This window comes from Lichenostomus cassidix, chromosome 1 (assembly GCF_008360975.1).
Source record: "Lichenostomus cassidix isolate B80296 chromosome 1, HeHo_3.0, whole genome shotgun sequence".
Taxonomy (NCBI): Eukaryota; Metazoa; Chordata; class Aves; order Passeriformes; family Meliphagidae; genus Lichenostomus; species Lichenostomus cassidix.
In genome coordinates, this window is record NC_139479.1 from 23,039,627 (window position 1) to 23,054,503 (window position 14,877).

General features: G+C 36.6%; 1 protein-coding gene across 1 annotated transcript in view; it reads left to right on the forward strand.

The window, feature by feature from the left end:
• MYO16 (myosin XVI) overlaps positions 1 to 14,877 on the forward strand; it is a 293,290-nt gene that overhangs the window by 77,283 nt on the left and 201,130 nt on the right. Inside the window, exon 6 of the mRNA XM_085052748.1 lies at positions 12,069 to 12,193. Coding sequence (XP_084908874.1) covers positions 12,069 to 12,193 — 125 coding nt within the window. The remainder of the gene's footprint in view (positions 1 to 12,068; positions 12,194 to 14,877) is intronic.

The window sequence follows — 14,877 nt, forward strand, 5'->3', positions numbered from 1 at the left end:
TCTTTTACAGTAGATAGGAGAGGCACTGTTCCTAATTAAACAGTGTTTCTGACAATGTGGGAAGTTAACACATTCAAAAACTTGCATATTTTGAAGGTGAAATCTACCTCTACTAACGTTAGATAGTTAAGCCTAAGCTAATCATCCAGATCTTTTCATCAATAGATCAAAAGAGGAAATGCATGCATTGTTTCATCTCTTCCTAACCTGGCTAGGTGAGAAGAACTGGCTTCCAGACTGTTCCTTGCTGCTGACTAATAAGAACTTAAGTTGACAAGTTTTAGGTTTAGACTGTTAGGGTGGATCAATCCTACACCTTAACTGCAGCACTGCGTGAAAACGTGGCCTGTGGGTCATCAGTGTCAAAATGCTCATCAGCTTTGCTTGGTCTGCTGCTATTATTCTTGTAACAATAGACAGCTCAAAGTATCCATATTTTGCACTTGGTTTTTGAAATTTAATTGATACCTAATGAAATATTTGTATAGCCTACCATGATTAATAGTAATTGAGGAGGAGATTCTTGAAGGAAATTAAGCTCTATGAATAGGTATGTATTACTTTGAATTTCCTAGACTAAAAGTTCTGAAGTTCTCTTCATGGCTGTAATCCCCATGCACACCTGCATATGAATACCCAATACAGCACAATGTCAGGACCAGGTTTCGTTATACAATCTTATCTGTAGTAAATACCATCTTCAGCATGGGATTGAGAAACACACACCCATAATCTCACCCTTTAATTACAACATATAAGGAATTTTTCTCCATTCTGTGAACTTCCCTGCATTCCTAAAATATTTCCTAATGTTCTCCATGCATTTGTGTGGCCTGGTTTGCAATATTAAGAAGAGATTCATGTGTAGAATAGACTATACTCTAATCATTGCCTCAAATTGCAGAGTTCACAGAGTAAAATAAAATTAGGTGCCTTATGGCTCAGCTAATGAGAAAAACAGAAACTATCAATTTACTTTGATGAAACAAAGTAAGATTGGAGCAAGTAGCTTTGAAGCCATGGGAAACTTTGCTAATTGGGAACATTAGAGTTCTTACAAGTCCAGCATGTAAATAATTTCTTACAGATCTCACCACTGTGGTAGTTCACTGTATCTTTAATTTCACTACAAATCTTTGTGACTGAATTGCTCTTCATTGTTTGAAATAACCTAATTTACTCTGTGGAAGGCCTGGAGCCATAAATGATAACAATAGCCATGGATGCCTTTAATGATTTATATATTTTAAAACAGTTACTGAAGTTAGTTCTCTGAGTTCTGCTTGTACATGATCTACTAGGGCACAGGAATAACACAAGTACAACATATGATAATCATCTAGCAGCTACCAGAAACCTTGAATATATACTGTTATGGAATATAACATATAAGGATGTTAAATGGAGATTTTATTACTGAGGTCTAATGAAATTATTAGTATTTCATTGAAATACTCTTTTCCTGTATAGAAATTAGCTTTCTCTGCTGTTACATTATGTTGCGTAAATAATGGTTCGTTGTATACTGAAAGTAATTATTGACTGAAGAAAGCAATTAACAGACTTTAGTTGCCCAAGAGAACACAAGCTAAGGTACATATCGTCTGTATATTATGAGCATTGTTTCTGTTGGGTAATAATTCTGGCATATTGTGAGCTTCATTTAAGATAATCACTAATTTAGGATGGAAGGGACAATACAGCATCCTGTTTCATGTTTAGGAAAGTGTTTGAAATAGCTTTACTGTATGATATTATATCATGTCCAGGGGGCACTCAGAAGCCTAGTGGGCTCATGAGCTCAAGGACTTTATTTGGGTTGATTTGTCTGGTACTCACTCTATAGCAAACCCTTCTTAGAGCAAAAGACATGCTTTGAAGGTAGGCATCTGTAATGAGGCACCTGAATTATGATCTGAAGTGCCTGCTTCTTCCCATGTGCTGTGAAGGGAGCTCAGAATGGCCAGCTGAGACATAGAAGTCTGCTACATAGCATGACTGCTACGATACTTAAATTTACAGGTTGATATGTAGGTGCCTGTTCAGAAATCTAAATTCCTATCACCAACAGCACAGTTCTAGGAAATGCTGCCTCTAGAGAGCAGAAGGGTTATTTGTTTGACCAGACACAAGGAAAATACCAGTAAAAGCTGTTAAATTTGTTCTTTGCGAAGATGTCACTGGTTTTCCATGTTACTGGAGTTCTTGTTTTTCTGTGAAAAGAAAGTCATGACTTTTAAGGACTTTGACATCTGCCAAGGCAAGGCCAGCTGAGAGTAGGCCAGGTGAGACTGGGGATTCTACTTCTGTCTAGGCTCCCACTGCAGTGGTAAGCCATCTTGATGTAATTTCTTTCATTTTTTTTAATTTGAAATTTTCTTTGTTGCCACTTACACCTGTAGCTTCATATCCATTCATTGTTTACTTTCAGGAAGTGTCTCTTTCCAGAGGTGAAATGAAAGCAATAACGTAAAAAGGTGATTTTTTTTTTCCCTATTTGTCCTGTTTTATTTTAAACCTGGTTGGTTATTGGAATCATCAGGAAAGTCCACCTGACACCTTCCATAAACTTTATTTTGATTAATAACAGCTTAAAATTTGAAGTAAAATCTTTTAAATCTTTAATGACATTTTAAAACTATTAAACTTTAAATGACTGCCAGTTTGTTCTCTGTTTCTAGCATCAGAATGTTCTACTGTAGAAATGTGTCAGTGAAACTCTGATCATGGCATATGATCGTTATGCTTCCTCCTTTTCCATTAGGGTATTTTAAATATTTAATACTTTGAGGAATGCAACGTTTTTGCATATTTCCTCCCTTGGTATTTAGTTGTATAGTGGATTGCATGAGTCAGCTATAAACTACGAATTATTGACAGATAGTTCTTGGTTTTGTATTTGCCAGGTCACAGAAGGTAATACATTCACTGTAATTCATTTCCAAAAAAGAGTTGTTCTCTTTTGTCCTCCAGGATGTCAGGCTTCAGTTTTCAGTAGGATAACTGTGCATTCCAAGAACATCAGCCTTGTTATTTAATCTGAGAAAAGAATATTTGGACATTTACTTTTTTTTTTTTTTTTTAAAGAACTCTCTACTTATCACACACGTCTGAAAGCAAATTTAATAGCTTTCTTGTCTGTTGTGTAGTGAGAGTTTATGCCGTAGCAGATTGTTACAAAAGCAAAAGAAAACCATCTGTTGTGGTTTTATTTTTTGAAGAACGACTATATTTAAATAACATATCTACCCAAAGGTACAGATGGTATTTCTTCTTCTACTGTGGTAGAAATACAGAAGGAAAAATAGGTATTGCTTTTCTGCAATGTATTTTAGACAATATTCAGTTTTTGTGGGGCCAAAGTAATTTAAAATAGCTGGTTAAAGGTTATTGACTTTTGATGGTAAGAGAGATTTCATGCACTTAAGCAAAATCTATTATGCTATTCTAAGCTAGGGGAACAATTGATCTGTTTTGTTCCGTGAATATTAAAAGGATCATACTCAGATGTCTCAGAAAACTGTATATAGAACCAAAATAATTTGGCTATGCAAATTTATCATTAGCAAGTCCTATCCATTTGGGTGGTTTTCTATGGTTTAAATTAGTTTAAATACTGTTCAGATTTTGCAAAAATAGACTATGGTTTGTTAAATTCTTACTAGAAAATAGATTAAACCTTACTCTTCAGCTGCATAGTGGAAGAAATAAATTTATTTTTCTGCCTTGCAGCAGTAGGTAGAAATAAAATTTAAAAAAAAGCTATGAGTTAGTACAGAATCCTACACTGAAGACAGTTTTTAACGTTAGCCAGAAGTAGCCAACTTGTAAATTACTACCGTAAGGAGAATTTCCCTGATGCCAACAGTTAACGACACATGGGGAATGACATGTGCAGGAAAATCTGATTTAGAAAGTAGTGGGCAAGGATTAAGGAAAAAAATTACTGCAAACCTGACATTTCTCAGTAATCTAGAATGTGATAGGAGCATACACCTAAAAATATTTTTTATTTAAACTGTAAGTTAATTTGAAGTTATCCATAAAGTCTGGTGTGAAGCAAACTCCCACGCATCTGCTTACCCATTACCCTTCCTGACAAAGACAGAGGGAGAAAACAGGATGAGAAAGTTGGGGGTTTGAGATAAAGACAGCAAGATTGGTTACCAGTTACTGTCACAGGCTAAACAGATTCAACTTGGTGAAAATTGTCAATTGGAATAGATTCAGGTAGTGAGAAACAGAAAGACAAATGTTGGAACAACACTTTCCCTCCCCTTTTCCCAGGCGTCACTTCTTCACTCCAAACTCTGCTCTCAGAAGCAGTGCATGGAGGTGGAGAAGCTTGAGTTAGTACATGGCAGTCTCTCTCTCTGTTCCTTTTTTTCCCCACTTTTCCTCTGCTCCAGCGTAGGTTTTTTCCTGAGATATGGAGCTCCTTCAAGAGTGTCTGTCTGCTTTGCCATGGGTCACACTTGGCTGTCAGGCTCAGCTGTGTCCTGCTGAGGATCTGCTAGAGCTGACGGAACAGCCCCTGGCTCTTCCCACTCAGCCCATCCCAACAGCCCCACAACTGCCAACACTTGGACAATACATCTTATTGTGTGTTTCTCAACACTCTGGCACTTTTTGTGAGAATAAGATAAAAATAAAAATACCAGTTATGTGTATTTTTCATCGGGTTTGATTGTTATTAGTTAAAAGGAATGAATGGATACGCCAAAATGGTTTAATGTTGCTGTAGTGCTACAGAAAGCCTTGAACAGTAATCCAACAGGGGGAAAAAATCTTAGAGATTCTTCAGTGCAGTCAAGAAAAGCAGCTGATATAAATCTATATAATTTCAGAAAAATACTGGTCTAGACTTTAATATTTAAAGCTGTTTCACAGACATTAAGGAATTATTGCTTATATACTGCTATAAGAACTGACTAAAAAGCCAACACATACAGATTGTTAAGCCCTAAAGATCAGCAAGCTTCAGCTAAAACTAAATCCCCTGATATATTTTCTGTTTTAGAACCATATGGACCATGATCTTCATTTACGCTTACAAATTTTCTTTCAACAGTATTGATGCAGTAGGTTGAGAGAAAAACAGGCAATCAAAACCAAACAGCCTCAGGGTGGCTCAAAGTTTTTTCACTTTGATTCTAGTTGATTGGGAACCACCTACCCATAAGATTATCACACACAAAAAATATTTTCTGCAGAGAGCCTGAATAATTGCTGGTAGGGGTTAGGTGTTAGTGTTGCCAGTGAGAATAGAAGAACAAATGAAATGTTTCATTAGGTCCCTTCAATAAATGTAGTATATGGAAAATGTGACACATTGAAATGTCATAGTTGAGAATGCTCAACTTCCTTTGGCCTTTGTGTTTTCAAATGTAACCAAGATTAAGCTACCTTAATTTTTATTTTTTCCTAGTTCTTGGGAGGCTGACTTTGAAGTGTTAGATTCCTCTTAATATGTTTGTGCTTCCAGCATGTTACCCATATGTTTCTATCAAGGGGAAAACCTTTAAATTCACTGTGCAGACTTTTGACACTGAAATTAACATTTAAAATTATAGCCAGTAGTTTATGATCTACTTGTCTAATAGATACTAGAAGGAAAATAGGCATCTCCTTGACTAATAGGCTTTGCTAAGATTTGAATAAAGATCATGAAGAACATCAGAAACTGGGGATGTCCTTTCAGTATCCTTCCAAAGAACTTACCAAGAAGTAATCTAATTCATTACCATCAGAAGCATATTTTCACTTTTTATAGAATTCCTAAAACTATGGCCTTTATCAAGTTGGAAAAAAAATGTCAGTGCCAGCAGTGCACCCAGAGGCCCTGTGACCTCTCCTCCACCCCTGCTCAGGGGCTTGGCTGCCTGTGCTTAAGGCTGGCTGTGATGGCCTTGTGACCTGGGAGCCATTGGCTGGAAAAAGCTATGCTGTGGGGCAAAGCTGGGAGCAGCATTGTCATGATCTTTAACCCATCCTTTGTCTCTGGAGCCACATTTAGCGTCAAGTCCTTGCTTGAGGTAATCCTGTACCCAGCCATGATCCTTGCTGACCCCAGCCCTGGACCACTGACTTCTTGCTTCACCTGATTTATCAGGATTTGTTGCTAGAGGCTTTTCTGGCAATCACAGGACTGTCATTGGCTCTGATTCCCATCACCAGATGCACTCAATTTTCTTTTTTGAGTACTGTGGGACTGTGCCCTGGTCAACAAGGACATTGACCTGCCTGGCCTGTATTCACCCCCAGCTCCTGCCTCCCTGGCATGTGTTGAGTAGCCTGCTTTGACTGTTCTCTCACAAAAAAAAAAAAACAAACCAACAAAACCATATTAAAACCTTGCAGCAAAATCTGTAGTTGAGAAATACCACCTGTGATGATCTCACTTCAGACATGATATTTATCACAAGTAGCCAGAGACAATGATATACTTCTTTTGCTTCTGTGTTCTAGTATTAATATTACAAATAAAATAATAAACATGCAGTACATGTCCACAAATGAATGCATTCATATTAAGCCTTGAGATTGTGCTGGTCTCTTGAAATAAATTACCAAAAATATTTTTGTTTTCAGACAAGTTAAGAGACAGTTCACTTAACTAATTTTAGCTGAAAGGATCATCAATGTCCTTATTACAGAAGAGAGAGGAGTAAAAGCATGTTTCACTAGAGTGGGAGAATTGTCACTCTGATATCTGCGTGAGGGGGAGGTGGGAACTTCAGTTCTGAGAGCATATTCATACTAGAAGGAAATAAACCTTATCAGCCCAAAAAGCCAACTGTGCCTTGGACTTCATCCAAAGCAGCATGGGCAGCAGGTCAAGGGAGGTAGTTCTGCCTGCAGTGCTGCATCCAGCTCTGGCATCCCCAGCACAGGAAGGATGTGGACCTGTTGGAGTGAGTCCAGAGGAGGCCACCAAGATAATTAGAGGGATGGAGCACCTCTCCTGTGAGGAAAGGCTGAGAGAATTGTGCTTGTTCAGCCTGGAAAAGAGAAGGTTTCTCAGTGACTGAGATGCAGCCTTCTAGTACCTGAGGTGACCCTATAGGAAAAATGGAGAGAGACTGTTTACAAGGGTACGTAGTGACAGGACAGTGACAATGGTTTTAAACTGAAAGAGAGTAGGTTTAGATTAGAAATTAGGAAGAAATTTCTTACCGTGAGGATGGTGGAACACTGGCACAGGTTCTCTAGAGAAACTGTGGATGCCCCATCCATGGGAGTGCTCAAAGCCCAGGTTGGATGGGGCTCTGAGAGCCTGATCTAGTGAAAGGTGTCCCTGCCTACAGCAGGGTGATTGAACTAGATGATCTTTAAGTTTCCTTTTAACCCAAGCCAGTCTATGAAACTAAACATCCTTCACTAACCATATGTAAAGGTATATTTAAAGACAAAATGGTAAAAACCTCCAGCAACAATCAGTCAATACTTCTGCAGTGAATTAGAGCTATGGGCCTCAGTAGTTTTGCAAGTATGCATTCTTTTGCAGAATCTGAAAATATTGGCTCCCCTTCTGACTTAGTAAATGTTGCTGGCATGTATCTATTTATATGCTCACCTTTGAAAATCAGATTCGCATAATGCCAAGCAATGTGCACAAGAGCTATTGAACAATGTAATCTTAGAAAAATAATGCTGTTTACAAAGCTATCTAATAAGAAGCCAGAAAAGTATTTCTAAAAATTTAAGCAAATAAAGTAATAGCTACATCTGAATGTTTCAATGAACGAAAATTAGGACTTAAAGAATTGTACCATGACTTTTTTTAAATTGGGGGTTTTTTGAACATGTCTATCCTATTCTATGCTGCACAGAAGAAAACTACAAATTCTAAACCATGGTATCCCCTGCATTACAGAAGAGTAAGAGAGGCTCATCAGACATCAGGTGAAAAGAGACTTGCTGTATCCACAGCTCTGTGCAGGAAGGGCAGATATAGATAAGAGTGAGAGAAGACTCAAGTATAAAGAGAGAGGTTGGCTTCTCAAAGCTGTTGCAAGTTTTTAATGTATATTTATTTGTGTTTGCAAGACAAATGCTGTTCACCTCTCCTTAAGAATGCTAAGGCCATTGGAGAATGAGACCTGCATGTTACAGCAAGAGCAGCTGTGGGAGTGTGTGCAATTGGTATTTGCCAAAGAGTGCTTCCATGTGTTGCTTTATACTGATCCCAGGAATGGGTGTTCCCCTTGCAGGCATCTTTGCACTGGATATTTGTGAGGAAAATACGTCTAATAGCAATCCTCAATTCTGTTTGCCATGTAATTCTTTATCACTGAAACTTTTGCAAAGTTACTTTTGCATTATTTATCTGAGGTTGTTCTGTTCCTTTTGGTTGTCACTTCTATAACCATATGCCAGAGAAGGTGACACAGCCAAAGCATGTGAAATGGCCTTGTCAGGTGTTTTTCTTAAACAGTGAGAGGTAATTTATTTTGTAGCTTTTAGATTATGCTCCTGCCTGTCATCAGTGCTGATACTCATCACCAAATGTGTGCCCTGCAGGGTCACTGCTGTTTAAACTATTCCTTTTCCATCTTATCTCCTGCAGAATTCCTGAGCTTGTAGCTCTTCTGATTTTACAGAGTATTTAGAGTGGTTTTGCCATCGTATGCCTTTTTTTTTTTTTACTTTCCATTTTTTGAAATGTGAATCTGTTCCCATAGTAGATGCCAATGTGTTTTTCTTCCTCTTTTTGTTCATGCTGGCTCTCGTCCCATTTCAGCTGAATATCTAAACCGCATTTTGCCTTTGAAAAGCAACGTGAAGGTCATTCTTTGATTCAGGCAGTGAGAGTTACTTACTGTATGAGTAGCATTTTGTTGTTCCATATAAATTCCTGGAAAGTATCACTCCCTGGAGAGGGAGAGCGGACTCCTGAGAATTATGAACTTGATTAAGGGAAGGCAGTTATTGACAAGGTCTCCTTGTTTGAGCCTCAGAGAATGATACATGTGCATGCTTGATAAACCTGCTTCTCAGTTCCCCACCAGATAAGTCTTTGCTTGAAGCCTAATAGTTCCTGAGCTCTTGGAATTTGAAACTACACTTCTAAGACTGACATTTAGATTATTTTTACATGTTTTCATTATATTTTTGTAAAGGTAAAGAAATGGAAACTCTGTTATTTCTGTAGCATTTTCATACCTACTCAGGATATTTAAAAAATTAAGTCTGTGGAACCAGGTCACTTTGTTACCTCTCTTGCCTAGCTGATTTACTGCTATTTGTTTAATGAAATTTGTATCATTCCTTTTTACAACTATTAGTTTAAAGTGAGCAAAGCTATCTTGGCTTGAATTCAGAGAGACTGTGCCTTTTGTTGCACTGTAGCATAATTTATGTGTTTTCTCTGAGCGGATGGCTGCATTACATTTATGATAGAATGCATATAGCAATTAATGCAACTGGACTATTTTCTTGATTTCTTCTTCCACATGAGCAGAGTTAATCTTTCAATGGCCAGTTTTTTTGCGGCCAAAAAGGTTCTATAAAAGATAATTTACAAGGACTAAGGATCAATATTTCACTGTTAATATAAGTACATACTGATACATTAATTCTCTGACTGTGTTGGGCGTAAGTCAGTAGTAAATTGCTAGAAAAGGCTGAGTGGACTCAGTTGGCCTCTGCCCTCAACCTGTAAGCATTACTGTAATTTACATTAAACATGAAGGAAACAAACTGATAATAATGTGTTTCACTCTCAGTATTGTTTATTTTTAGTTTTTTCTTCCTGGGAAAATCAGAAACTGGTATTTCTAATTTGTGGATTGTGAACTTAGTTTTCATTTTTGAGTGTTTGAGATAGTCTCAGACAAAAGAGGTAGTACATTAATTTTCACTTGCTTCCTCTCTCCTTGAAACCTAAAATTTGTTCTAATTGTTTACCAGACATATCAAGAGGAAGAAAAAATTGACAAGTTTTATCAGCAGTACTTAAGCATGGCTGCCTTCATCAGGTGTAAAATGCTTCATATATTTTTGAACCTTTAATCTTTCTTACCTGAGAATATTAGAAAAAACTTCATCTGGACCAGTAAAATTTCATTTTGTCTGCTCAGTCTTCAATACTGTATAATTAAAACAAGTCAGCACTGCAAATGATAATTAATTTTGGGCATATATTGCCCTTAGGTATTTGCAAGGGTTATGTCACTGGGTCAAGAATGTTAAACCATCAATTTACTGTTGCAAAAAGCAGGAAAGAGGTAGAAACAGAAAGAAAAAAAAAGATATAATTGACATCATGTGGCATCGGTAGTCTGTTAACATCATCAGGTAGTTCCAAATCATTACTCTGAAATGTGATGAAGGCATAAAAGCTTTAGTTCTGACAAAATACATTAATTGTTAGGAGACACAGAGAATATTCTGTGAAATTTGCATTGTGTTCTGGTCTGGCAGCTGTCAGGCAATAGGATGTTAAACACATTCAGCTTTGGGGTTGTTGTCTAATTTAGTCTAAGTTTTATCACAGTATCATATATGTGTATATATGTACACACACATATATATGTATATGTATGTATGTGTGTATGTATGTATAAGTATACATAGACACATATGTTTGTCTAAATTACATTCACATGAAAGAACACAAGGTTAATCCAGATACAGAAAACATGTAGTTTTCTCCATCTCATGTCTGGATTTGTGTTTTACATTTGGTGTTCTTTAGAATCATTTAGGTGACAGGTGTAAAAATAAGAGAATAGTAAGGCAATGATCATACTGAACATTTTGCTTCAGAGCTGAAACTCTTACAAGTGTTGCAGGCAACAGAACAGAAAGTACAGTGGCACGTTAGAAAAAAAATTGTAATTCTTTGATGAACTACATGTGGTACACCCATTTAAAGAAGTTTCAGGGCAGATTAAAACTAAGAAACTTAAAATGGGATTTTATCCTGAAACATGATTCAATTGTTTTAGTAATGTAAAGAACTTCAAGAACCATTGAAAATAAATACATATTAAGTTAAATTCATATTAATTAAATTAATTTATAGTTTGTTACTTTTCAGCTCAGTGACAAATGTGGAAGAGAAACGAAAAAACATTTATTCATATGCTGGGGTTTTTTTGCTATGTAATGACCAGGGCAGAGAGGAAGAATTTTTATATTAAAATTACATTTTCTATATATGGGTTTAAGTAATCACATGAAGCTAGAAGGAGAAGAATGAAGCTAGAAGGAGAAGAATGAAGCCCTGAATTTTGATTATATATTCCAATCAAACCACAGACAGTTGCTAATTTAACCACTTCACAATTTTGTTGTGTCCCATTTCTATTTTTAAACTTCTTCAGACTGGAGACCATGCTTTCTTTTGATTGTCGACTGCCTTGCTTATCTCCTTTTTAATACTGTTCTTTGACAACTGTTCAGTAGCATTGCTGACACAAGCAATCCCATACCTTCATTCCTTTCATCCCCTCCTATTTGTTCCTACCTCCACACTACATTTTCTCTTCGGTTATGGTCCTTGAAACAGTCTAGTCTCAGCTGGAGAACTAATCCCAGTTAAAAATAACCCAGGCACAGAAAAAAGTGTAGAGTTTTAATATCATTTGCTTGACTTCACAATCTCTCAAGTGGTTGAGCCGGCAGATTTGAGGGACTGGTCTGGGTACTGTAATGTATACACAGGGCTGAAAGAATGCAACCAAAAAAAAAAAAATTTAATTAAATAAATCCCAAACACTTGAGTGGCTTCCTTAGATTGCGTAATTATTTTCCCAATCACAGCTATTTCACACTTGCAGTGAGTTTCATGATATTGCAGCTCCTGCAAGTGCTGTTGCAGTCAGTAGGAGATCAGGGTGGTTTACTGGATATTCGTGACTTACTTTAAATCATCCATGTTTCGATTAATAAATATAGGGGTAAACTTTTTGGTAAATGTAGGTAAGTAAACCCTCTAAAAGTATACACTAAAGTCCAATTAAATGTTGATAAAGCTTTTAAAAACCCAGAACACAAAATCATATACCTGTTCTTTATTGATGAATAAAATAACAAAAGGTTTCCTCCTTTTCTTTTTCCAGGTGTGGAGCTGAATTCCTTGCGCCAAATGAAGATACAGAGAGCTATGACAATGCTCACAGATGTTCGACAGCTCATCTCAAGTGGAGGGAACGTGAATCAAAAGAATGATGAAGGAGTTACCCTGGTGAGTGGGTACATGTAATCATCACCTGAGGAATGTGCATCTATTGCATCAAGTTCATCATGTTTGCAAGGCAATTGTCTTAAGGAAAATAAACCAAGATTTTGGTTCTACCTGGCCTTTTGAAATTAGATGAATGTCAATTCTATGCATAATACAGATTTTAAAAGAGGGTAGTGCAACATATTAATGACAACTCTTTTGTTCCTGGCCATTAAATATGCAACGTAAAAATTAATTAAAAAAATATTAACACCACAATTTAAAGCTGCAGGAGATACTTGTGGTCTCTGACATTCTGTGTGAAGGGCTGAAACTTCACTCAGTGATCCCTGGTTTTGGCTTCTGTCTTCTGTCTGAGCCTGACTAAAGCACTGTATCATGAAGTGATCCCATCTTAATTCAGTGTATTGAAGCATTCACCACATAGATAGACAAGTACTCCCTACTGCCAAATTTCCAAGTTATTTGTAGTCACTGGGTTTCTTTATACATTTTTCTGCCAGTAGATCTTCTATCCCTTTGTTTTGTCAGGACTTCTTCAGCTGTCAAATCAGTTTAAAATTAATGCATTTTTCCATAAATAGCATGTCTGTGGAATGTTCTCTTTGCATGTAAAATCTTCAACACCATTATCCATCATCCAATAAGTGGTAAATAAGCAGCATTAATATATTGAAAAGCTTTTTAAAAGGTTTTTGGTTTTTTTCTGCAAACACTGTACTAATATAATTAGAACACTAATTATTATTACTGTTACTATCATTTCTGCATTTGCACTGAATTACATTGCATGCTATTGAATTAATATACTGAATAATTTGTATTCCATATTTTGATAACTGTGGAGTGTTTAAGCTATAACAAAAAAAGTAATCAGCCTCATATCTGGGGGTGGTTGAATCCAATTCCCAATTTAAAAATGGGAGGGAAGCAGGGAAGGGGTGGGAGGTGGGGGGGAAGAAACAGCACAAGCTTTAGTTTATTTCATAGAGGCATTAATTAGGCTTCCAGTTTTCTGATGCTTTTTATCTAAGCTGCTAAATCACCTCACTATTGTACATAACTTCTCTTGCTATTTTAGTCAGAATTGTCTTACTTAAACTGAGTTATGAACTTAGAGAAGTCTTTCTGTATAAAACCTTTTCTGTAGTTCGTGAAATAGTTGAAATACATGTCTGAAAGATGTCTAAGAGTACTGCAAATACTGGGAGAAAAACATTGTGGATACTTTTTTTGCTGTTTGCTTGGTAGAATGTTGACAAAAGGGATACTTTTTGCATGAACAGTTTTTGTGCTGAGATCTGATATTTTCAAGGAGTAGATACAAAGTAGGTAATTTTGCTTATCTTTGAGATTTCTATTATGTGAAACTTCTGTTTGACAAACTGGTTAAAAATATAGAATTTGTTAAACAATTCTCCCTTTATTCATGGATGTCGAGTCAGCCTGTCTGTGATAGTTGTATGTATATCAAAGGGTTTTGGAAATAGTGTTTTGTTCCTCTATATCTGTACAAGGAAGACAAGTATTTCAGTTGTAAGTCTCAAATTAGGTTTGTTTTCTCAGACAGAATATATGTCGAAGTCTATGTGTAACTTAAGATGAATCAAGCAAGAAAATATTGTTGTACATATATAAATACACACATTCCCATAGATTCATAACACCCACCTATGTGCAAATGCAATACATACAGAAACAGCACAATTTTTGGTAAAATTAATTTTTCTGCTGTATTCTCTTGTAATAATTTTTCTTTGAAAGATTTCAGCCATAAAATATTTCCTATGAGCTTTTAAACTGCTTGAAAATAGCACTTGTCAAGTTGATGCCTGAATAGAAAATGTAATTTCTTCTGTTAAAACACACCCTCCCTCCACCATGAAGCTATGTCAAAGTACAGGAAAAATTTGAGAGTTTTGTACATTGGAAATCATAGCATGCAGAATCGATGTTCTGCCCCCAGGGCAGGGGTGTTCTGCACCCTTTCCAGGAGAAGATTTTGTATGATTTCTATTGTGTTCCTTCCCTCTGCATTAAGCATTTTCATAGTAAATACTTTTTGCATTCTCTGCATGTGCAGCTGAACCAGAAATAGTGGGTAAGGCAAATAATATCCCAGGCTCTCATTTTAGTGACTCCTATTCTTACAGTGTCTTTGGAACGACACAGTTGCAGTAACAGGTTTATTGCAAAATGTTTTTATTGCCATTGTCCATCCATTTCAATCACCAGAAAAATAGTATCTTCAGCTAACAATGCTTCCAGGAGAAAAAGTCATGTAGTTGGGCTGTGGGGTTTGGGGATACAGATTACCACCTATAATCTCACTTCTCAATAGCTGCAATATTCCTATGCCCTATTCTTACTGTCCAGTGTGAGTATTAAATCCTTCTGGCTGGGGATGAACAGTTTCATTGTGCCAAATTCCAAATTCAGATCTTGTCCCCCTTGCTCCCAGAAGTGAAAGGATTGGTTGAAATCACATCAGAGGACCATGAGTTTGGCTACACCAAATTGTAACCTGGTTCAATCTCATCATATGAAATATGTTTCTCAGTAGTTATTCACACATATAAGAAACAACTTCCACCAAAACCTGCAAATTACAATTTTTCCCTGATGTAGGATTCCTTATTGCATTTTTCTATTTGATTACTGTGAGAGAAAATAATTTTATTGCC